We start from the raw sequence: 25,776 nt of genomic DNA on the forward strand, positions 1-25,776 counted from the left end.
AATGTTTGCTGCAGCCCTTTAATTATCTCTTGGAAGAAGCATGATCCCTGGGAAGGGGTACATAATACTTGGGAAGCCCTAGGTTTCATGCATTAGGTGAAATTAAAATGAATCTCCTGTGTATCTCAAAGTTCCTGAATTAAAAGCCAGCATATCTATCTCTTCCTGGCTGAAGAATTATAGCAAGATTACAACTGCATTAGTCTTTAAATCCAAGAGGCTAGAAACCCTAGCAAGAAACCTTAGCAAGAAATTAAGTGTGTTGCTGCCAGAATGCTTGGGAAAAGCAGTGGACTTGGAGGAGATTCAGGAAATCCTAGGAGCTATGTTCAAACAGATATTTATGAATCCTTCTTACAGTACACAGTATTTCCCAACTAATTTGTATCTCTAACAAAATAATGAAATTGCTACCAAGGATAAGTCTTGCTGCAGGTGAGCACAATTACCAGTGATGAGCAGCAGGAGTTCAGAGAGAACACAGCTGTCCTGACAAAATCCAACCTTTTATTTCACTTCTCAGAATCACAACTGAGCAGAAGCAGGGAGTGGAGGAGATGTAATACATTTGAGTGTGAGAGGAAAAATGACTTCACTGAGGTTGGTCAAGCACTTTATAGCCACAAACCACTTGAAACCCTGTCTGCTATACCCTGGGTCTTGGGAAATAAGTTAAACCTCTTTCTAAAGCAACACATTTGGAAAGATAAGATGGACCCTTTGCCAAATATAGCAACCTCTGGGTCAGAAGGTGATGGCTCTTTCAGAATAGTCATCAAGAATAAGGAAATTTATGCAACTCTTCTCTGGTCTCCACAAAAGCATTCCTCTCCGTGGAGGAAGAAAGAGATGTGTGAAAAGCCTGAAAGCATCACCAGGTCTATTCAAAAGAGACAAGAGAAAAATCCATAGAATCTTCTAGGGAAAGACAGAAAAGTGACATAAATGGGAAAACTCTCCTGCTTGTAGGAGGAGCTCATGGAGTGGGAAAAGAAACAACTTCCAGGATTATATAAACCAAAATGCCAGACTGGAGGAGTAGTCTCCAGAAAATAACTGTGCTAATTTATTTATTTATTAGCTCCTGGAAATGAAGAGAACTAGGATTTCTCCCCAGGCCCCTGCAGTGGCAGCTGCAGATGGGAATGGCAGAGGGATCACATCCAGGCTGCTGCCTGAGCCCCTTTCCACCCAGCAGATATGCCTGAGGACGATCTCTGGTCTCTGAGGAGGGTCACTCAGCCATTCCTACAAAATACCTTTCCAAAGTCCCTATTCTGCTTGCCCTTCTTTCCACCTCCAATCTGGCAAGTTTTCTAAATATTTCATGAGCTGGTTGCATGCATTCCTGCACTAAAATCTTCCTGACAATAGAAACCATTATTACTCTGCTCTGTTACACTATATCCTGCACAAGGTCATTCTGTTTTTCTTCCTTACCATCTTCCCAAAGGGAGAATGCATTAATGGCAAGGAGAAAACAGTTGCCTGCACACAGCCACAAGAACAAGAAAGTGGTATGTGGCACTCATAATGGCAGGCTGAACAGCATTAAAAACAGAAAAGCAAATTTGGATTAAAATAGTAAATATAATGATGGTTTTCTATCTCTGTGTCCAGAATCTACACAGTGCTACTTCAGCCAGTAGGGCTATGGTTGTGGCAAAATAAAATGACAAAGTATTGCGCTGAATTACAGTGAGAAAAAGGCAAAGAACATATTCTTAGTGTTAACCAAGGCTTACTTCACAAGACAGAGTAAAAGGATCATGAACTTTACCTTTTGCTGCCCTCATTACAACCCAACAACATTTCCAACAGCTTTTTTTTTTAGGGCTAGAAATAATATAAGACTGAATGAACTGAAAGTGAGAGAAAACACTGCACAAGGTTCCCCAAACGGTGATTTTGTCAATTTAGTGGAGCTATCTTCCTTCTTGAAAGAGTATATTTTTCCTGAATTACAAAGCATATCATGAGCATATAAAGGAGCACCACAATGGTGTTCCTACAAAACAGAACTTTTTAGTGAATACAAGCAATGCTCTGACAACCTCTCTGTCTTAGCAGTGAGGCTCTGCTTACTCTAAATTGGTTAAAAGTGCTTATCTTTATTTCTAAATTAATTTAATGTAAACTAGGAATTGAGAAATCTTTGGTTAAGTGGGCATGAGTTCTCACTTTTGCTAAACTCCCTCTATTTCGATGGAATCTGGCAAATAAGGTAGTCATCCCTTTAAGCAACATGAAGATACTTTTTTTTTAAAAAAAGGAGTTAATAATTTAGAAAGGTTTTAATACATCTTTTATATTTTCCTATTATATTGCCACGAGGATCCTTCTTCCAAAGGCTTTGTTCAAAGTAAGACAGCACTGACTGTGTGTGACCAGAGGAAAGAGAATGACATGTACTGGAAAATACCTTGCTAAACAAATACCAGGGCTAAATAAATCGCTTGTCTTCAAATTCCTTATTTCAAACACACTTTACATATTTCATGATTGTGAGACTGTAATGACTTACATATAATTATATTCAGAAAATGACTAAATATATTTCAAATTTAGTTTGAACAGACTAATTTCTTTCTGTAAACTAAAGTACCTTTAACTAAAGACCCAGAAAAATGAGACCATCTGCATGGTCTTCCCTTGGGCATTTATTTACATGTGTGTAAATTTAGTTCTAGATTTTGAATTTACTCTGAATTAACTGTGACAAATCTCTATGCTTTTTCATGCAGGTTCATAAAATGTTGGAAGACCTGACATCACTTAAGTTCAAGGACCCCCACTACATATACAGACACGTAGGAGGTCAGGAATTTCTAGAAACTGTAAGTTATTTCCACTGCTGAATGCAGAGCTGGGGGGCTCAGCAAAGTCTGCTACATGAACAAAATGTGCCAGGATCCATTGAAATAACTTTAGCAAAAAAAATTCCCTGCTTTCCATTAAGAAGCCTGACAGAAAACATTTTATGAAAGAGGTGAGAATTGTGGTTCCCATTGCTCAGATGTTAATAGCAGCATGACGATGTGCTGCCATCAGCAGCAGGAACTCAGCCAGGCTGTTAAGTGCTGTAGCTGGCAGGATTACTTACATTTTGCAGCTGGACTTGGCTTTGTGCCATACAGTCCGACTTTGCCATCATGCTGGAAGCATTTAGGCTGTAGGTTTTCCTATTCTGCGTTTCCTTCAGCTGTTCGTGAATTTGCTTTGTTTGTTTCCTGCAGAGAGAAATAAAACTCATGTAAGAAAGAGCTCACTTGATCTTCTGCTATAGCCATGATACTTTTATAGCCAGAGCTCCCTTTGTTCAAAACTTTGCTGTATTAGATGAGCCAGCTGAGCTAATTCACTAATGTCTGATATTCCAGTGCAGCAGTTGTTTCCTGGCAAGGCTTAATAAAGGGGAAAAAAACCCACCTCCTCTGTTTTAAACTATCTTCTATTCTCAGATTACTATAATAGTATGCTCGTTGTGTCAGTGCAGAATTTTGTAAGATCATCTACTGCACATTTAACAATAGCTTGCAAGTCAGTCTGAATAATAAAAAAGCATTTTGCTCTGATTTGGGAAAAAAGATTTTGGCAAACAAAAAAGGCATTAGTCACTGCTGGCTATAAAAACTGATGAATTATCAAAGATTTCTGCTGGCTGATTAGACTCGACCTATAACCCATCTTGTATAGAGCAGCTTCTGCTTATATGCTTAAACCTGGAAAAAACATCAGTATGGCCTCTGAGGCCATGTTTTTGACTTATTATACTGTAATCCACCATGTCAGAGCTAGGAATACCACTAGATGAATGCCTTGCATTATTCAGGAGATAACTATACTGTTAACAAAGACCTTCTGTTTCTGCCACACTCTATTGAATGGGAGTGACAAACAGTTTTTAAGTTCTGTACATGATAGAGGATATGAGACAGCAAACTTTAAATATTACTTTTATCTTCTACAAAAAGATATCTCAGCTGGGCAAAAACTGTTGTCAAAATACATTTAAGGCCTTTTATCAGTCTCTTTTTTTGTGATAAGCTACATTGTCTAGGAATATCAGTTTTAAACAATCATGAGCAAAAACTTCACAATACCATTTTAATTCTTTCCTTCCTTCCCTGCTTCCTTTCTCTCCCTAGAAGATGCCTCTCCAGCAGTGAACCTACAATGGCCTTGGAAACCACCCAGCAACCTCAAGGACTCGCCAGTAGCAGCATTTCATTATGCCACCAGCAGGTTTTGGACAGCTACTGGTGCCAAGCCAAATTTCAGAAGGAAGTGATTTCAGCCAAGTGTTGATAAGAGATAAAGAAAATACAGCCTTTTTATAGAGAAATTTAAATGTTAGCAAAGAAGCTTCAGCAACATTTTGAAACATTTCTGGATGATTTTATTGTGGAAAGTCTTATGACATCATCAAGCTTGGTAGGATCTTACTTGAGCCAGGCAGTGAATTTGACACTGAATGAAGTATAGAAGTAATTTTAATTTCTTATTCATAGTGGAATCTGTGTCTACTGCAGGAAGGTATAAGAAACCAGAGGAAAATTACTTACTTATGTGTTCAGTGGAGGGGCCTGTGAGAGAGGACAGGTTCCCTCAATATGAAAGTAAGTGGTGAGAAGCACCACAGTTCAGGTATTCAATTTTAATAATATAGTTTTTAATAATTATTGAGTCCCTTAGTTTTGATTCAGCATGACACAATGTAAACTTTGGCCTAAATTCAACAAATTGCTGCTTAGAAGTATTTGTTATGGCTCGTTTCCTGAGTACAGGTCATAAGCCAGAACAAATCTAGAACTCTACAAGTTCCTCTTGGGCTTTCTGCTTGCATCCCATTTTGAAGCAAATGAAAAAGAATGAATTTATATTGTAAGCATGTTACAAATATTACTGGCATGTTTTGAGTATTGCTAGGAACTCATAATTAGCAAAATTTATGAATAGGGATAGGTGATGAAATAATTTCTCAGGCACAAAAACTTTTGAAATTTTCCTTAGCCAAAACTTGTAGAATTAATATTGGAATAATCCGAATAGATATATAATCTGAAGGATTATAATGTCAAATTAAATTAGTCAGTTGAGTCTGAACCATCTCTTTTAAAAATGTTTTTAATATCTACTAATTTTTGAATCCAATGAAATTGAACAATTTAATTTATAAAATGTCTAAATGAGCTCTTTAGCATCTCATAAAATTCCAGGGGAGATTCATAAAAAAAACAACTTTAGAGTTTTTTTATGAAAAACTATGTATTTTCTGACCAGCTAAATTACATACACTGAGGAAATGAATAGATCTATTCCTATGTCCTGCTGGAAAACCAGCTTTTGCATGTCTCCAAAATGGTTACGGAACATTCAGGAATTTTCTGAGTGGAGACTCTGTATAAGAACAATGATAATGGAATATGATCACAGCAGCAGACTTGGGGAATCTCTCCTATACACACAAAATGAGAATTTAATCAGGAGAATAACAAAATTTTTGGACTTGTTTAGAAAAATAAATACAGGTTTTTTTATGTATATAAACATGTGTAAGTAAACTGGAATATCCAGCTTCACTACTGCCATCTCTAAGACTACAACTGAAAATCCTGAAGGTAATTTGCTGAGAAAAACAATCCAATCATTAATTTCCTTTTATGTTCATGCAACCTAACATTAATATTAGGTTTATGCATATTAATTTTGCCAAACTATAGGATGCACAGCTATAAAACTAGTAACTATTAATAATTCAAAGTTACTTGCTGATTAATAAATTTATTTTATAATTTTTGTTTTCAAAACAAATGGCCCTTACGTGTTCTACTTTAGAGTTATTTGGCAACGAAGTGTTCTTACTTCAGCAAGAAATAAAAGCCACTAGTTACTTGTAAAAGTCTAAGCTGTAAAGGGCAGCCCATTACTGTACTCTTCATCTGTTGCTAACACTTCCAGCACTTTCTTGATTAACCCCAAAAGGAATAATTGGAAGGGCACAGAGTTTAATTATAGTCCTAAACTTTCTCAGATTGAATCTATTTTGAAAAAGGACTTTTAATTCAATGGCACGTAGGGAAGTGCCTATTTCTAGCAGCTGGTATTATAGAATTGTCAGACTAAGTGAGTGAGGGTCAGGATCTTCATGGAAACTTTTCTCTTAATGGATGCACTATTCAGAATTTCTGTATCTGTTAGCAATATTCTAAATTTTTTGTACATCAAATGAAACCCCAAGATAATCCCCATGCAGGAGGAATGCTTTGATAATTCTTAGGCATAGTCAGGGTATGCCTGATAAAGAAACTCCCAAAAATCTGCTGACTAAAAGCTAACATATGATAAGTGTTGAGGCACTTTAAATTTTTGGGTTTTACACCCTTAAGACACTGGCCAATATTACATTTACAATTTTAGCTGGCCTCCATGTGACCCGGTCTAGACACTTTTATTTACTTTTTGGACAGCACCAGATGGAGCCACAGCCAGGGTGTTGAGGATCGATCAGCCTCCTTCCATTACTCGACTCACACATTGTCTGAGGCCTCCTGACTGAACCAGGGGTGCTCATTTTCTCATAACTCTCCAAACTTCAGTTCCCAGAGTCTGGCACCAGCCCACTTCAGCTCTTCTCAGTAACTCATATTTATAATGAAGACAGAGCCCCAAACCCAACAACCCCACCTGCTCCTGAGCTATGACACACTATTGTCCTGTAAATTCCTCTTTCAAGTGTTACTCCCACTCATTATTTTCAGACTTAGCTCTCCTCACCACCTCATCAAAGCCAGGGTGTTTTTCAGGTTGTTCCAGCCCAGCTCCCACCAAGCAGTGCAAGACCAAGAGGGGCACTGTGAATAACAGCGGGGCATTTTATTCACAGTATGCTCAGTCACTGACTGCATGTTCTTCCTACTGACAATCCCATTCTGCCTTTTCTGAAACTCTCTTCATCAGCAAAACCCTCAAGTTTTCTAGGAAGATTCTCGCTCACTCTTCTAAGATCTGCAGATCTAAAATGCATAATGACATCTCTAATGCAGTGCCAAAGTGGCTGTCTCTGCTCACAATTTTCACTACAACGAAGGAGTTTGCAGAGAGGAACTCTCCTGCCAGTCTGTCCTTCCCAGCTAGCATCACTGTCACTCTGGATGTCCAAAGAACAATTAAACAAAATCCCTCAAGACATTAGAATAATTAGGAATACTTAGAAAAAATGTGAACCAATTCAAATCTTCACTCAAATCACACATGACCTACCCCTGAAGTTTGAGGGGAAGAAAAAGGGGAAAAAACACCTGGTGACTTTTTTTCTCTGATAGAAATGTCAGTTTAAATTTTTTTCTAAAAAACCCAATCCTCATTAGATTTCCCAGACATTAAAATAAACTCTAGAAAGGAGGATTCAGATAAACATCCAAACTTTTAAATAGTGCCAACCTTCACATTTCTGATGCTCAGCCACCCTGACTAGCCTCATGCAGGTACTTTTTATATTGATTTGTGTTCTCTCATTAACTCCAGCTGGAACAGGAATGAAGGATGGCACCATACAGAATGTATTTATAGATACAGCAGCACTGACAAGCATGTCATGTAACTGCTAGGAGGTTTTTGCGACTCAAATTATACATATAACAATAACTTTTATAAAATAATATTCAGTTGTGAAGATAAAAGAATAGATAGACTAGATAGTATTTCACTTGATAGTAGAGATGATTTCACTACTTGGATAAGTCAAAGTGCTTCTGTGTTACAGATACTCATATGCATCTTTATCAATAGGTTGCTGTATTAGCTACAGGTTACAGATATCTGCAGAGAACTTGTTTCTGCATTTCTAACTTTACTTTTGTTCTCAGCATAGAGAAAGAAAAGGGACATTCAGGGATGTGAAATGAAATGCAAAAAGGAGATGGCATGTTTAAACTGTCATTTTCAGAAGAGCAAAGTAATTATTGCACTGATGGTAAAAGACACGAACTTATTACTGTCAAAAAAAAGAACTGGAAATGACACAATCTATTCTATCCTGATAGCAGAAAATAGAAAGAAGAACACATACTACTCCTGTTTACTTTTTGGGGGGATTTACTGTAGCCATGGGGAACTGCTGTAGCCTGACCAGAGATAAGAGCAACTTCAAAACGAGGGGAGAAGCTGAAGAACTCTAAGGCTGTAAAAAGGACAGCAGCTAAACCCCAAACCCAGCAGAGGCAGGCTCTTACTTTGTTTTGAAGTAGAATGCTGCACAGAGCATGCCCACCACGACGATGCCAAAGACGATGCAGGCAATGGAGAGCACCTGGCGCTGGTAAACCTCCTCGCTCTCTGTGGACAGCAAAAGGCACAGTTAGGTCAGCACAGGAAAGGGCACCTGTGAGAAGGGGATTCCAGCACCTCGCGTCTCACTAATGAAGGATGGACACGAGACACTTGGAGGTCTGGGCTGGCCAATTCCTCCACAGAATGGATGCTTCTCGGAACCTCTCCTCTAGATAAGGTTCATACAGTTGTGGCCTCCTCAGGAAGTTTTAGGAAATGGCCCCAATACACTCTGAGTGATACGTAATAATGACAATCAGGACAGTTTAATCTTTTCTCTGCCCTACATGCTATTTTTCGACTAACAAAGATTCTACCATCAATTGGATAAAGAGCCCTACAACCATGGAGTTTTTCTGGTTTAAGGAAAGAACCATCAGAGCTCTTGTAATGTCCCACAAGAGTCAGAGTTCCTCTTTAGCTACCCCAAAAATGTAAGGTTTTCTTGATTTGAGTGGTGATTACAATGCCTTACTCCCATGTCCTGAAGCTGATGCAAAACATGCCAGAGTAAAGAATTAACTCAATGAACTTGCATGGAACCCAATGACTACTTTGCTCCAAAGTACCAGCTATTGCTTTAATAGGCATCTATTTTTAACAAACCAAATTTTCTTTATAAATCTCATAATATTCTAATTAACTTTAAAACAGGAACAGAAGGAAAGTAAGAAAAAGAAAAAAAGCTAAGGAAATAAGAGAAAACACTCATTCATGACAGCAGACAGGAGCTGATAAGGAACTGGAGATTCACAAATTCAATTAATCAACAGCTCCTTAAGTGTTATGTTTTACATTTATTATTTCAACCACTTTTCTAGTTCAAAGTGCTAACATGCTAAACAGATTGCTATTTTTTAAGATCGGTTTCTCCAAACATGCAGCATACAAACCAGTATTTTCATCCACATATTTCAGGTAGTAAGCCAACATGTAGGCTTATCAAAGCACAGTACAAGCAAGCACTGTGTGCTGACAAACCTACATTTCCTGCCTAGGCTGGAGCTCTTCAGTGCAGACACCCCCACTGATGTGCACACCAGGCACACATGTCAAGTAGGTGGCAGCAGCTCCAAGTTTGTAACTCTCAGGTTCACAACAAAGCTTGCATGAAAACACCAAGGTAAATCCAGACAAATCACTAAAGACCATGTACAGTATCCTAAGCAGTACTAATTATTAATTTGTCAAGAATGAATACCACAGTGCTGTTACTAAGCATTTGGAATCTTAAATATGAGCATTTGTCTCTTATAAGTCCCAGTCCTTTTTTTTGTAAGCTATTAAAAATAAAATTATGAGTATCAAATCTTGTTTTTTTAATTACTTGTCTACTTGCTCTCCCAAACAACACCACAGTGATACAGAAGCCTCTCCTAAGATACAAAATGTCCTCAGCTTCTGCTGACATTTTCCCATAATTTAAATTTGAAATGCTAAAAGTTGTACTCTAAAATACTATCTTAAAAATAAAAAGCAGCAAATAGGCTTTTCACCTGTCTAAGTGGAAAATTTGTAATTAAAGGGAAAATCCTGTTCACATTGCACTAAAACTGATTCTAGTACAGGCCTATTCCTCATTGGGAGATACAAAATCTGGATCTAGAAAGCAAATCCTCACTGGCAGTGAACTAAATGTTTAGACTTTAATGTCTTTTGTTTTGTTTTGTTTGTTTGTTTGCTATTAAAAGCAATTATGCCAACACAATTACCCACCTTCCATTTCCACGGTAATACACAAATCTAACAAATTTTTAATTCTTCCGTTGACGTGAATCACACTGAAAATAATTCTAAAAATCTTCATTTCAGCAATTGTTGACCTGTTCTGCCTGAATACTGATTTCAGCACCTACTGCCACAACTAAACCATTGGTAGTTATGAACTGCAGTTTCACTCAAACATTCCATAAAAATTGCAATTAAAAATATGTTAATTAAAATAAACTGATTTAAGTAATGTGTGCAAATAGGCTTAATTTTGATTTTTTTCAACAGAAGTCCTCATTAAATACTTTTTTTTTTCCCTTGCTATTTTTTTTGAGAAATTATGAGTTTGATGCAGCTATGCTCCTTTGTCAGTCCTGAATAGTGACCACTGTCTTGTTAAAGATACTTTAGAATAAGCCTGACCAAGATAAAAGCAATTCAGAGACCAGACAATATTATCTTGCTGAAACAACTATGTGAAGATTTAAGTCTTTTGTGTAGTCAGATTAGTCCCTGTCACCAGCTTTCAACACATGCTGATCAATACTTTCTTTGCTTTTTGTTTACTTTGTACAGTGTGTGTTTAAAGAAGTACTTATTGATTAACTGCACTCCATTTCTTAGACACCTTTGTTCATTTTTTACACCCTTTAAATATTTATGTATTGGATTCCACCATTTTTTGCCTCCAACATTTTTAAATATAACCACTTCGGCATTTTTCCATTCTCTAATCTTCCACATTGGCTTTACTTAAAAATCACCTTCTTACTAACAGCAACATAATGTCTTTCTCTGCAAACTTTGAAGGTCTCCTCATGGTTGCCTTGATTTAACCTCACTATTGTGCTAAGCATAGATAGCACAGCTGAGATCCTCTCCAGACGAGGAGCACTGAAAAGGGCCTGAGGCAGGAGATGGCTGTAGCCAAGCATTGCAAAGCACTTGGGCTCTCATGTAACAGAAAGCTGTAGAAATCAAAAGTGTAGAAAAGAGAAGAGCTGCAAATTCCTTCTCCTTCACTCAAGGATTTGCATCAGCTGGTGCACACATGTATTTACATACTGAAACTAACTTCCCAAGGTAAACTGAAGTGTGACTGAAATGGTAAGTCTCTCTTTATTCACATATATTCATATGTTCCTTGTGATGTACATCACCTCAATTACAGTCTGTTGAAATAAATACTCTTGGGAGAGGATTCCTCATTTAATGAGCAGCCAAGAAAATATTTCTGCTAAAAACCAAAATATAAACTGCCATGGATATTTCTGGATAATCCATTTGAGGATTAAGACTACAGAACATGAATTTCACCAAGCATTCAAATTACAAAAAATACACAACCTCTACTGAGAGAAATGTGCTGAAAAGTAACATAGTAAACTGTTTAGATGCAGACTATTTGTTTAATAAAAATTATGGAAAAAAGATCTTCTCAGAACACAAAGGCAAGACAAACTCACATGGCACATTGAGCCTGTAAAAAAGGCTGGTTCCCCCAGAAAAGTCCCCATTCATTGTGTGCCCTGTTATGTGTGGAGCCCACTGTCAATCATGCTATTGATTGTTTATTTTCTATCCTGTTACAAAGTTTTCTGAGCTTATCCCACTCATTTGCTGCTATTATGAAACACAAAATTACTTCTGGTGACCCATTGCTCACACCAGAGTTAAATGTCATGTCCATTATGAAAAAAAGTACACATCATATTCAAGGTACTGGGGATTTGGGTTTTTTAATTCTCTTGCTCTTTAAAATTTGCTCTTACAGGCTGTACCCTGTTTGCTTTATGCATGTGGAAAGACCTGCTGAAGCATACACATACATCTTTAGAGGATTAAAAAATGTAGGGTAGACACATTTTTCTCATGACTGTTATTTCTAAAGGATATGGTAGTTTTTTTACTGTACATAAGCTGAAACGTGCCTCTTCTTTTTGAATTTAATATAAAAGGAAGAATGCTGGTACAAGGTCCTTGAGTATGATTATAACCATATTACTGAGGGAAAAATAGTTAATTAAAACAGATTATGTTGGCTTTGTCAGCACCTAAATCCACAATATCATTACCAGCCATAATCACTGGATCCTCCAGTTCTATTGTGTGTTTTGAGCTGAAATATCCTTGAAAGGGATTTCAAATATGAAGAACAGCACTGTGCATGTGACCCATGAAAAACAATAACAAAACAAAAATAGCAACTTTCCCCCTTGTGCTTATTTCAATGGCTTTTGAATAAAATTTCAATATGGTCACAAGCAACACAGAGAATAATTATTGACTATTCAAACCAAGCCAACTGAGAAATTAATATATTTACCATACAAATGCATTACTTAACCTTTTCTCTACGAAGAAAAAAAACCCTGAAAATGAATAAACTTGCACATTAATTTTTATGCTGAAGTTTTTACTCCCAGCCCAAAAAGCACAAACCCTAACAGCATCCAGCATCCCCCTACCTTCCCCACTCCCTTCTCCTAGAAGGATGCACTCTGCATCACTGCAAGTAATAACACACTATAAAACAAATATGGGAAACCCTTTATGTTGTCATTGGTATATAGGAAAACCAATAGCTTTCCATGTGCACAGAGCCAGCTTTTCCTCAATACATTACAAGGCAGCATGCAGGCAGAGCTTTGGGTTTTTTTGTCCCCATGAGAAAACTGAGCCATGCAGGTGCAGAGAACTGGGCACTGTGACTTTTGCTATGACCTCACTGCTATGCTTTTTGCATTTCCCTTCATTCCCGGCCCATACCTTTCCTGCCACACCTCAATTCCACATGGTATTGGAATATCCTGCAGAGCCAGAACCTCACTTCTGAAGTGAACCTCAATTGTATCATTTGGCACTTAAACCCTCTTTGGTGTCCAGCACCCTCAAAGTCCCATAGACAACAAGGGAGGAGGACTACATGGAAACCTCATACACAGTATCAGGATTTCCAATAAAATATGGATTCCCATAAGTTAAAAGAGAGTAGTTAAAGCATGTTGCTCAATATACTTAGATTTATATGTGAGAAGTACTGAACTATATACAGCATTCTAAATTTAATTCATGAAGAGAATAAAAAAAGCCTGCATGTTCCACAAAATCTGTGATTGCCTTAGCATCAGACGTTCCACTCTCCCAAGAGTTTTCTCTGTTCTTTCACTTGCAAAAACCTACTGTACAGATTCTCTGCCATATGCTGTGGCTTGTGCTAAGGCAGAGCAAAACAGTTGAAATGCTATGAGGCACAGTTCACAAATTTCTTCTTTGACCTTGGGTAAGTCAAGACCCTTGTTCTTTCGGTAACCACAAGGATATTGTCGCTTCCATTGCAGAAATTAACATGACAGAATGTAATATAAACATATTAATCTCTAAAGGAATGAAGTCTTTGCAAATACATGAAATAGATAAACCCACCCCAGACAATTCTGTTCCAACATCTTTAAGAGCATATGGATTACTTCACATAAAATATCATGTTTTATTCTAAGTCTCAGCTACTTTTATAAAACACCGAGTTTTCTTCCTCAGACTTTTGTATGTCTGGGTAGAATTTCCCTTTTAAAAGGGATTCAAGAACACTTAGGTCCCCAAATCAGAAGCGGAAGTTTTTATCTGCTATCGTTTAGCAGAAAGGACGGAGTCAAGGTCAATGGCACAGATTCCCATCTCAAACTGGAAACAGCAAGCAAGCTGACTTCTGCTGGCAAAAGTTCATAAAACATTTCACAGTTTGGACAGTGATTCTCTCTTGGGAAGAACTGTTCGATAATTCTGATTGTAACAAAGATGAACGAAATAATTTTCTTCTACTAGTGGAACGTCCACAGCACAAGGATCTTAATGAAAGCAAAGTGAAATAGATGCAGCCCATTATATATTACAACTGCATGAGATTTACATGGCATTTAACACTAGTGAGATCATTTTCTGCATACACAGAGGACAGAAAAGGAAAAGAAGAGCGCTCAACATGTCTGACTGACCTATTTTGAGTACTTGACTCTACAACAAGTTAATGCTGCACTGGCGCTGGTTTTGCATGAGATTAAAAATGAAGGAATGAATTAAGTGTAATGTTATACACTCATCATGAAAAGGGATGCAAAGGTATGTGCTGTAACTCTGAGGCTGAGCTCTCAATTTTAGGTTGGTGAGTGAAATCTCAATCAAAAAGTAATGAAAGAACATCCTCAAATAAAATGAGCCAAATACTGAAGAGTTATTGGGGGAAAAAAAAAAAACAGGCTAACTTTATACAGGGATGTCTTGTGTTATCTATGGTTACAGCAGGAGTGAAGGTGCCAATATTGTTAAAAAGTGCTACTTGTTATAAAGTGAAAATTTGATAAGCACTTTTAAACAGCAAGATCTTAATTCTGAAGGTAAATTAATTTTAACTTGGGTCTCCTAAGAAACTATCTTTTCTGTTTATCTGCAGGGAACCTGGGATTTGTGCCAGCTGCAACCTGAACTCAAATCTGACAAACTCCCAAAGCCATATCTAACTACCTTCACTGCAACATATTCATTAAATATTAGGCTTGAAACAGCCCCATAGGAAGCTAAGGGATAAGAGGTAACTTTTTCCTTTTAAGAAAAATTTTTGTTACAAGTCCTTTTGTATCGACAATTTATGAGCAACACAAGCCAATCCTATTGCAAACTTTATCAATTTTCATTTTATTTCTAGGACAGATAAGGTCAGTCACCAACCAAATTCACTACCTAAATCTCAGCAGTTCCCTGTGTGCGTGCGCTAATTTTACTTGCTGAATTATTCAGTTTTAGAATTTATTATACCAATTCTAAGTTTCTCCAAGACCTTCTACTGTTGCAAGAATATATCCAGTAAGCCAACCTGTACTATGTTCCTATTATATACTAATAAGAATTGAAATTACATATGAACCTTTCTTTTTATCTTATTAATTTTTGATACAACCTGAATATACATGTTTTAACTTGAGTTTTCTAAGTATAAGAGAAAGATAAATATGAAGGCAATTCTCCCTCCTTCCCCAAACTTAATTTTCAGTGTGGATATAAGGGAAAAAATTTAGCTGACAGCTAAAAATCTATGGTGATATTTTAGACAATGAGCACACTGAAAAAACTTATGACAAAAAGAGTAAAGCTGTTGAAGACTGTGATCCTGTGCAGCAATCTTCCTGCCTGATGGCTGCCTGCACTTTTGCTGATGTGTGAAAGGGATAAGCAGCTAAGAAACAGCCCCCTAAGGAGGAAGAGTTCCACAGGAGGAGAAACTTGATAGCTGGAGGAGCGAAAAAGAACCCACTAAAAGATCTGAAAATCATTTCTATTTTACATTAGGCCACTGTTGAGGACATTTCTACTAAACTGTATCGGGGCACTGAAGAAACAGTATTGTAGTAATAGGATGTGAAATCATGGGCCAAACATCTAGACCTAAACAAGATGAACTCGTGCCCTAATCACACCTGAAAGCTTGTGGATTTGAGACATAAAGCTAGAGATTTGTGGGAGATCCTCCTGGGCAATAAGTACTGCACATGGCTGTGTATGCTGTGGTACTCTTGCAGCTGCGTTGCAATAGAGGAAAGAAATGAGCAGCTCTTGGCAGAAAGAGCAGAGAAGCAGCAAGCATTTTCAAAGAAACTCTTTGCCTTCCCCACAAACTACCATATCATGTCTAAAATGGAGTGGGCTGGCACCCCACAGAGTACCTATGTTTTTTTTGTCATCTCCTATTGTTCAGTACAGAAGGGCACTGACCAAAAAAGACATTCTTGTCACCAAGGCAAACATATCCAGCTCAATTTTAACTCCATCAACCGTCAGCATTTAGCCCCATAAGCAGCATAGCAGTTACTGATTTCTGAACACAGAAAGCTCTGCCCTTGCTACCAAAAATGAAAGTTAAATAGAGACTGAGGACAGCAAGAGGAATTAGCAGGAGTGAATAGGAACAGCCAAACCTTTAGAGCACAATGAGGCAGGATAATTTGCCCCCTTATTCTTCCACTGGGAAGAAACTTCAGAGCCCAATATCCCCTCTCTGTATGCTTTCGCTTTGTGTGTGTTCACACTGCACAAGAGAGAACTCCCCTGTCAATGCTGTGTGAGAGCTTCTCCTGGGACAGTGAACAGCTTGAGGGGAGCAGGGAGAATCCACCACGAATGGGACAGCACCAGCAGCAGTAACTTATGCAGCCACCAGAAAATGAACTGCAGTGGAGTAATACCAAAGAAACCAACTGCAAAAGCACACTGAAAGAAAATTCCAGTGGAACAGCAGGAGGGTTTTTAAGCCTTTTCAGTGCTCTGCATGTTTAGGTGGTGCAAAGTCTCTTTATAGCACCCTTGGCTGCTAGCACCTCAGTACAGAACCAATAGCTAAAACTAATAGCTACTGATTTTGGCTGGGACAGAGTTAATTTTCTTCCTAGTAGCTGGTTCAGTGCTGTATTTTGGATTCAGTATGAGAATTATGTTGATAACACCCTGGTGTTGCAGTTGTTGCTAAGTAGTGCACAACACTACTGAACTTACAGTTAAACCCCCTTGTGTACTGACACCCCTGAGCTAATATCTGAAACTTCACCTACCTGATCCACTATCAAGTCTTACTCTTTATGTCACTTTTGTTTACTGAAAATCACAGCCCCAAGCATCTCCAACTTCTACTACACGTCCAAGGAATGCAAAAAGCTTCAAAGCATAAAACACAAAAGCTTAAAGATTGAAAAATATTACAACTGTATGGTGATATTTTTTTAACTAAATAACATTTTTTCAAAAAGGATTTAGGTTTGGTGAAGTTTTTTTCTCCCAGTGCTTAAGCTTCTACATATATTCTTGCAGGGTATCAACTATTTGCCAGGTCCTAGAGACTTTTCATACCATAGATTTCCAAGAGAAAGTATTATTCATGGAATTGGTAAGGCTGGAAGGGACCACTGGTGGGGTCACCTGGTCCAACCTCCCTGCTGAAGCAGAATCATCATGGCACAGGATTGCCTCCAGCTGGTCCTTGTGCTCACTCTCTGACAGAACGTGTGAGCTCCACAATTCTGTATGAGAGCCTGAAGTGTGTGTGTGTGTGGGAAATGGTGTAGTATCCTGCTCCAGAATGACTCACTCCTTTTTCCTATCTTAATTTTTGGCTGCTTTTTGGCACTTCTCTACACCTTCTCTGATTCTGTTACCTTCCCTTCTTATCCTTATTTTTTATTCTAAATCTTATAACCACACACAGTTCTGCACTTTTAAAATGTCTTTGCTAACATATTTTTCTCTCCCACCATCAGTATGAAAAAATCTCCCAAAGTGAAGCTTCCATTCTGCCTTTATTCTTCTTGAACTATGACCTTCCATTTCTGCAAATTCCACACTGAGCTGAGCTCTCCTGAGGCCCTTGTTCAGCCATACCTTTGTGCTAGTAGCTGGAGGAACCAGAGAGAAAGCTCTTTAGATACAAACTTCCTGCATGAGTTACTGTAGTTTATCGAGGTTCCTTAGGATGTATACATATATATAGGGATAAATCCAAAGATCATTAAGTGCAATAGGCCTTGGATAAGTGACATAATCGTTTTATAGGTAACTCCATAAAGGTAGCTTCTGAGAAGTTTATTACATAAAAATATTATGGCTTTATAAAGCAATAGCATTCTTTAACTCTGCTTTACTAATTCCTTAGCTGATGAGGGTTGTTATCCCTAAGATCCCAAGCATCACTAAAATGTAATATAATAACATTTTAATTTCCCAGCTGATGTTTTATTTGATCTCAGAGCTTGCACTGCTCCTATCAACAAAGTCCTGTCGCTGGAATTTCTCCCTATATCTTGCTCAATTGCTGGTATTGAACATTCCACTCAAATCTCAAACTAACGTCAGAGCTGCCAAAGTGTATTTGACAGTTATTGTTGATGGCTACATTGTCAGGAGCTTGCAGCAAGTCAAGCAATATCATAATTAAGCACCATTTCTTTTGACTGCTGCTGTTTTAACCAGAGTGCATTTATAGATTTTTTTTTTTTACAAAAATGTGGTGAGAGCAGTGACAAGAAAACCACAGAAAATGATTGTTAATAACTTGAAACATATTTTGCTTTTCATACACTTAAACAGAAATGTGATGTTCTGCCTGGGAGGGATCTGGAAGGTGAGGGCTCAGAGGGTAAGGACAAGAGCTTAGTCAGATGCAGAAAGATGTGACAAGGGACACTGTGTTCCTACTGAAGTACTAGAGACAAGACTCTGCAGGCATAGGACTATGTATTTATGCACTGCCTGCTTTTTGTTCCAAGCCTCACCTTGCCACAAACCAGCATTCAGGGGTGGATGTGACAAAAGGAGAGAGACTGACAGAAGGAGACTGGGAAGTGTCCTTCACACAGAGCATTGTGTCAGTCTGTGCTCCCCTTGGAGCCACCCCCATCAAAGCTCCCAGCTATGTGGAGGATTGAAGGACTGTATACTTGTGTGCACATTTCTTGTTCTGCTGATTTTCTCTGCCTACTCCATGAGCCAGTGCAACCTGGAGACAGAGATCTGGTTTGGTGCTCTGTCCCCAGGCACAGTGGCATCTCCCTCACCTTGTAGAAGGGACCTTCACTCAGGTCCCCAGCACAGAAAGTGCATCTTTGCTCACCATAATGACTACAACACTCAAGTCTAGACTGGATAAGTGATCAGAGAGAAGACCAGACTGTGCTGACACAGAGAGAAAACTAAATATGGTGACTGTAAGCAGCTCCACTCTTCTTTAATCCCCCAGTCTCTCGGCAGCGTGAGGGATTACATCCAGTTGTTCATACCGAGCAATGGCAGGTGCTCAGAGTCTCCTATTGCAAGTAGCAGTGTTAAGGCACAGTGAAGTCCTCAGCCCACAGAACGTCTAGCAGTGCACTCCCAGCACTCACCCACGTGGAAGGATCTGCTTCATGAGCTTGGCAGTGGCTGCAGGTTGGCAGCAGCTGCCAAAACCAAGCTGCTCAAATGCCAGCTTGTCTGGGTATGTGACTGCTGGGACTGCTGTGTGCAAGCCTCCCCACAGCCCTGTGCTCAGAAGGACTGAAGGAGGGGATCTCAATCTTTAGCAACTGACATATTGCATGACATCAATAATACATCCTAATTGTGTCCCTAGTTACCAGAAAGTTCTTACAGTGCTTGAGAACACAAGAATTACTTATTCTTGTACTCCTCTTCCTGGCCTCCCCACTGATATATACAAAACCCAATATATAGCCCAATCTCTCTGTATTAATATATTTAGATGGATTTTAAACACATGCAAATTGCAGCTCAAAGGGATGCAGACACTTGTTTAAAGGCAAGCAGGTATATATACAAGCTATGTAAACTTTGTACTATCCTTCAGGAGAAGATAAACTGTACCCACTCTCTCCTTTATTGAAAATAGATAAATACATTTTTTTACTAATAGAATTTTAAATTTCAAAATCCCTTACATGGGCCGATTTTTTTTCAAGAGTGAAGCACAGTAATTGTCAGAAAAAAAACATAAACTTGCCACTTCAAAAGGAGGCACAGTTATGTGAAACCATACAGTGTAACATAATTTCTTATAATCTATAGAGTAAAAAGAAATTAAACTCAGGAAAAGTATTTTCAGAACAACACACATAATGACTTTAAAGCTAAAAGTTATTTAAAAAATAAAATAAATACCAAATTATCTCTGAACCCAAGGAGGTCATTGTGAAGATGGAAACAGGAGTGCAGGGCAGGAGGACAAAACAAACAGTAATTGAAACAAAAGTTTCCCACTGGGTGTGGGGAAGAACCTCTTTTGATGAAGACAGCTGGGTGGTGGGCCAGGCTGCCCAGTGAGCCCATGCAGTGTCCATTTGTGGAATCACAGAATCATAGAACCACACAACAGTCTGGGTTGGAAAGGACCCACAAGGACCATTGAGCCCAATCCCTGGCCCTGCAGAGAACAGCCCTAAGAATCACAGCATGTGTCTGAGAGCATTGTCCAAATGCTTCTTGAGCTCAGCCAGCTTGGAACTGTGACCACTGCCCTGGGGACCCCGTCCCAGTGCCTGACTGTTGGAAGTCTGAGTTCTGAGAATTTCAGCCTTTCAGAGCTGACAGACAGTGATTCTCAGAAGCACACTGCATTTGACCTGAAGCCTTGGGAAAATTAATACCTGACCACCCTTTGGGTGAAGAAAATTTTCCCAATATCCAACCTAAACCTCCCCTGGCACAGCTTCAGGCCATTCCCTCGGCTCCTGTCACTGTCACCACAGAGCAGAGATCAGTGTCTGCCCCTCCTCTTCCCCTCACGAGGAAGTTGTGACTGCAGTGAGGTCTCCCCTCAGTCTCCTCCAGGCTGAACAGACCAAGGGACCTCAGCCTCTCCTCACATGACTTCCCCTCAAGGTCCTTCACCATCCTCATGGCTTCCCTTGGACACTCTCTAATAGCTTTATGTCTCTTTTATACTGTGGTGCCCAAATCTGCACACTACAGCAGCACAGCAGAGCAGGACAATCACTGGAGATTTTGGTACTCAATCAGTTGACTGTGGAGCTCCTGAATTATTTTCTGACTGCATGAAAGGGAGCAGCTTTACACAGTCACTCTATGGCAAGCTGAAGGACAGATTACACCAATGTCAAATGTTTTCAACAGAAGCCTGACTGGTGGCTCCAGTAATAAACATTTCTACATAGACTGCCCGGGTGGGTGTCACAAGGCAGAAGCTGTCATACACAATAGTGATTCTGACAGCACAGGGCAGCTTCTGATGTGCTTTGTAACATTTCTGGTCATTATTTTTATCTAAAAACTGGAAATGGATATACCGTGCCAGAAGCAAGCACTACCTCTGGTTCATCACAACATTTTAGCACAAAGCTCACTTTGCCAAGCAGTAATGGCCAAATGTTTTCTGACTCATGCTTTACACAACAGCCCTTTCTGTATCCCTCAGGCTTACTCTTTTAAAAATATTCACATTTCTTTTTGTGGCAGTCATAATGGACAGCTCATAGGTATAGGTCCTGAGCCTTGAACAAACATTGCTGAAACACCACAGCTCTGAGTACAGCTTAATGAAAAGAATAAGCAGACTTGAAGAGGCTGAAGAGAACAACTCAAACAAAAGCAGCAGAATAGCAATAACTTGGCCTACTTGGGCTTGCCTGTGACCCAGTTTTCTTTCCTGCCTGGGCGAGACATGTTTTGAAGAGCTTGGGTAGTGATGAGAGACCAAGGTCAGGCTGACAGGGAGGAAGGAGGCAACAGCTGCTGCACTGCCATGGCATGAAAGCAAAAGGCAAAAGAACACTGAAGAATAGACTGCAGAAGACCATGCTGCTTCCTATCCCAAGGCCATGGACACAGTGTGAGAGTTCATGGAGATGCCTTTATGGTTGAAACTGAAATTCCACACAAAAAGGCTTCCCTGCTGGCCAACCTGCTGCTTCTGGCTCTAAGTCATTGTTCTCTACCCTACATCTGAAGTGACTAGTTTTAAAATGAGTTACCCTCATATTTCCCAGCAGCTTTAGATAGTTATGTCATCAATTCAGGAAAAATCCAGTTTGCCAAATTATCAAGAAGGCATTTAGGGAAGATCTCTGCACATCCTCACTGTCTTTGAATTTTTCCTTTGCTGTCGGGCGTTGCAAAAGCCAAGGAAAACATGTTGCAATTCCACGTTGCTCTTCATAAATCCTCTTTTGACAGCTCCTATCTGTTTTGCCTCTCTGAGCAGAAGTAGAGAAGAGATTCCTTCAGATGACCCCTTTCTACTCATCATCTTAGGGTATACATCTTATACCCACTCTAAGAGACAATCAGAAAACAATATGATTCTTCAGGTTGCCAACATATTGCTACCATCAATTTCATTTTTAACAATATTGTCAGAGAAAGCAGAGGTGATATGCAAAAGTGGTAGCTATGAACTAAGATAAACGAACTTAATAAAATGCTCCTAAGAAGTTAAAGATTTACAGATTCCTCAGTTGCTAGCCATAAATGAGACATCCAATCTCAGATATCTTTTCCTATAAACCAGTTTTGTTTATATATGTGACATATATCAGAAATGTGTATAAATATGTGTTTATAATATGTTAATAGCTGGGAACCCTATTCAAGAACCTTCCAGACTGACATTCCTCAACCTCCAATTCTTCTCACTTGCGGGTTCTATTAGATTTTACTGGGTATTTCTGCCTTGTTTAAACTCATTTTTGCATTGGAAACATTTAAGAAGTATTTTTTTATGGGTTAATCTGGGAAATACACCTGAGAGGAGTCTTGCATGGAGTAAATCAAGAATTGCTAGAAATAATGGGACTGATTCTGGTCTAGTTTGCAATATGCAAGAAAATAAACTAAATAGTCAGAGTAGAAACACAAGTACTGTCATTCTGTGAGGTGTCTTCTTTTGTCTCTGGCTCTTGTTGAAGCAAAAATCCATTTCCAGGTATTCTTGGCTGGCACAAGGAACATCAAATGCTTCAACAATGCAGAATTAGATCTTAGAAAATACAGACAAGAGAATCAACTCCCACCTATGTGTTGCAATCACACAAAGCCTTCCTTGATCGTGCCTATTGGGAAACAACAGATTTCAGCTCACTAAGAGAATTTTCACAAATGCAACTGCAATATTTGCCCAAAGCAGATGTTTTCCCAGGCAGAGGCTTGTGAATCCTCTGACCAGACATTTTGCAAGGATTCAGAAATGCTGACCTGGATTCTCTCTGAATACACAGTGTATTTATGCTCACCTGTTTCCTGCTCCTGTTTTATTGTTATCTGTCTACTGTTATCTGTAATTATGTACTGAGTCATTCCTCCCCTAGACTTTTTATTTGTTTTTAACCTTTTGACAAAAATAGCATTATACTCCAGGTATCCTGAAATCAGCCTAAATTTCCATAACTTTTCCATAACTTTATGAAGCAAATGACATCCTGCAATGATTTCTGACCTCTATTACTTGAATTTACGGAGAGAACCATAACTGACATCTCCATCAGATGCTGTGAATGTCTCCAAATTCATCAAGTCATTGAGGCCATTTATGGGATGTTGAACTTCAGTAAGTGACTGTGTTAAAGTGTGTATTTTTGATTCAGAGGATTCAACAGCATAAGCCAGTCAGTAGGAAATAATTTAGGGGCAACTCTTGCAGTGCATTTGTAGCTTACTATCAGGCTTATCATTATTTTTTTTATAAAGACCAGTATGAGTGCAAAAAAAAATTATATCCAAGACCAATTTATGGTAACCAAGGCCAAATCATTGAAAAAAAACCCCAACTATTTTTAGTAGGATAATTATATGAAACTGTTCTCTTTCCTCCAAAAGTTCTGTGAACAGGATAGAGGGGAGCTATTGGCCAATTCTTCTCACTGAAATATTTCTCACAGAAAAAAGTCCTTTAAATAGTTGAGAAAGATACAGGGATTTTTCAGAAGAGTCCTTAAGTTTTATTCTTTGGATAAAAGCTAAACAAACTGCAGTGAAGGCTGTCATCATTTCCCTACCAGGCAGAGAAGAACTGCAACCCAGAAGCAGAAAAGGAACTTTGGAGATGCTTCTGAAAGAACCTCTGAAAAATTCATTTCCAAAACTTTGCAACTAACATCCAATATCACAAAGATACGTGAAATACTCTCCAGATGTAAGATCAAAATTTACCCTGGATCAAACTTTACCCTTTTATGCTTTCTAGCTTGGTTTTGGGCTCACTATCAGGTAACTATTCTGGAGTGTCTGGGAAAGGAAATAGAACAGTGAAATCATCCTCCCAATTCAGGTAAAAATCAGGGTGTTTTGAAAGTCTGTGTAATATCTGCTGAATCCTATTGCTACCTCAACTATCTTAAGTTCTTGTGGTCTGTGTGTTGCAATTACATACTCGTACTAGGATTTTCCCCAAAGCTTCCCCAATGGATAAAGAAAATTCAGATCTTGTTAATTAATCTTTAATATGAAATGAGTTGAAATTGACAGAACAAGCTTGTGGCTGGCTAGGTACAAGTGATACAAAGCCCTCTCTCATGAATAATGGAGCAGAAACATCTGAGATAAAGAAAGCCTCAAAGTTTAAATATCTGTCTAAAGGCATTTGGATTTGCTACCTTTTTTTTTTTTTTTTTTTTTTTTTAATTGCACCTTCAGAGCCTAAGAATAAACATTTTCAGATACCAGTTGAGAGATACATGTAAGTATTCCTCTATTTTAAGGAACTAGCTAGAGAGGGGGATGAAGCGATTAAAGATAGGAAGAAAGGATTTGAAGAAATGAAGAGAACTTGATTTCTCAGAGCTTCCCACATACATACTGGCCACTTCTTACAAGCTGAAATGCAACAGACTGCTTGCATGTTTGCAACTTCAGTAAACTTCAGTGTAGCTACCAAAGAAGAGATGATGAATAACATGCACATGACATGGGCAAACATTACCTTGTCTGTAAGACTGACTGGAGCTACACAATATGGGCTAAACTCCAGGATTTTTGCAGTAGGCATTATTAGGTTTTTATACACACACAGACATGCCGCTCTCAAGCACCTTCTCAAGTGCTCCTGTTCCTCTGAGCTAAATCTCCCCAATATTATTCCATGACTAATAACTGAAGCAAGTTTAGGTGATAAAGCAAGTACCCAGGAAGAAAGCTCATCCCTAGTACAATCAAAACAAGCAGTACATTTCCTGAGAAAAGTCAGTGGTCCAAAAAGCCAGGTTTAGCAGAAACAAAATAAAGGATGATGCCAGGCATCTGTCTTAAAAAAAAAAAAATGCAGCTCTTTCTTTTTCTAAATGAACTTCCAAGCATGGACTAAGCAGCTCATGTACACACGTGTTCCAGGCATGCACTGGTCCAACATGACACCCTCCTGTATCTTACTCTGCTTCTCTCACATTGCTCTTGTTTCTCTCTTAAATTATAAATACCCTTGAAGGCAAAGCATCAATGAAGCCAAGTTTTGTACGTATCCAGGAGGATATAATCTGAGTTTTTATATGTTGCCTTATACCAGTCTGTCCTATATGCCTAGCTTACAAATCAAAAGACACCGTGCTTTTATTATGGACTACTGCTCTCCACATGCAATGCAGCTCTCTGAAATAATGCAATGATTTATTTTGAAGTACTATATGAACTTATCAACCTTTCCAAATGAGATCTTTACCTAGAGTTAAAATTACCAAATGTCTAACCAGATTTCTAATAACCTGATCTACTTTTTATTTGTACAGAAAAAGAGCATGCTTATATCTTTTAACAACTAATTATAATTATTTAATGATAAAGATCTTTTACAAGAATCCTACCTATTAGACCACAAAGATGCTGCTCTTAAGGAAGCATTAGAAACCCCTCATAGTTTTGAAGCCATGTATATTTATCTTTTATTCAAACCTCTGGTTTCTGTGTATCAACCTATTGTATTTTAAAAAAGGAATTAATAAACAACTGCAATAACTTCTAATATAGGGGTTAATTGTGAAGCTTCTAGAAAACATTATCTATTTAGCTTTGCATTCAAGACTTCAATTAAATATTTTTGCTTGATTTGCAACAAAGCTGGATCATTTTGATATAAAAGTCATCTCAGGACAAAAGGAGCCTTTAAGACCTGTGAAGGTCAACACAGCCTGGAAACTATTTTGAGGTTAGAATTCACGTTATTTACTATCACTGACAGCTTTTATTTATTATATAGATTTA

At 38.5% G+C, this 25,776-nt stretch overlaps 1 protein-coding gene across 4 annotated transcripts in view; it reads right to left on the minus strand.

The window, feature by feature from the left end:
• NRG3 (neuregulin 3) overlaps window positions 1-25,776 on the minus strand; it is a 667,244-nt gene that overhangs the window by 21,614 nt on the left and 619,854 nt on the right. For all 4 annotated transcript variants that reach the window (XM_069019207.1, XM_069019208.1, XM_069019210.1 and 1 more), the window contains 2 exons: window positions 8,235-8,337; window positions 3,104-3,230 (listed from right to left, as the gene is read on the minus strand). In XM_069019207.1, coding sequence (XP_068875308.1) covers window positions 3,104-3,230; window positions 8,235-8,337 — 230 coding nt within the window. The remainder of the gene's footprint in view (window positions 1-3,103; window positions 3,231-8,234; window positions 8,338-25,776) is intronic.

Source organism: Aphelocoma coerulescens, chromosome 6 (genome assembly GCF_041296385.1).
Source record: "Aphelocoma coerulescens isolate FSJ_1873_10779 chromosome 6, UR_Acoe_1.0, whole genome shotgun sequence".
NCBI lineage: Eukaryota > Metazoa > Chordata > Aves > Passeriformes > Corvidae > Aphelocoma > Aphelocoma coerulescens.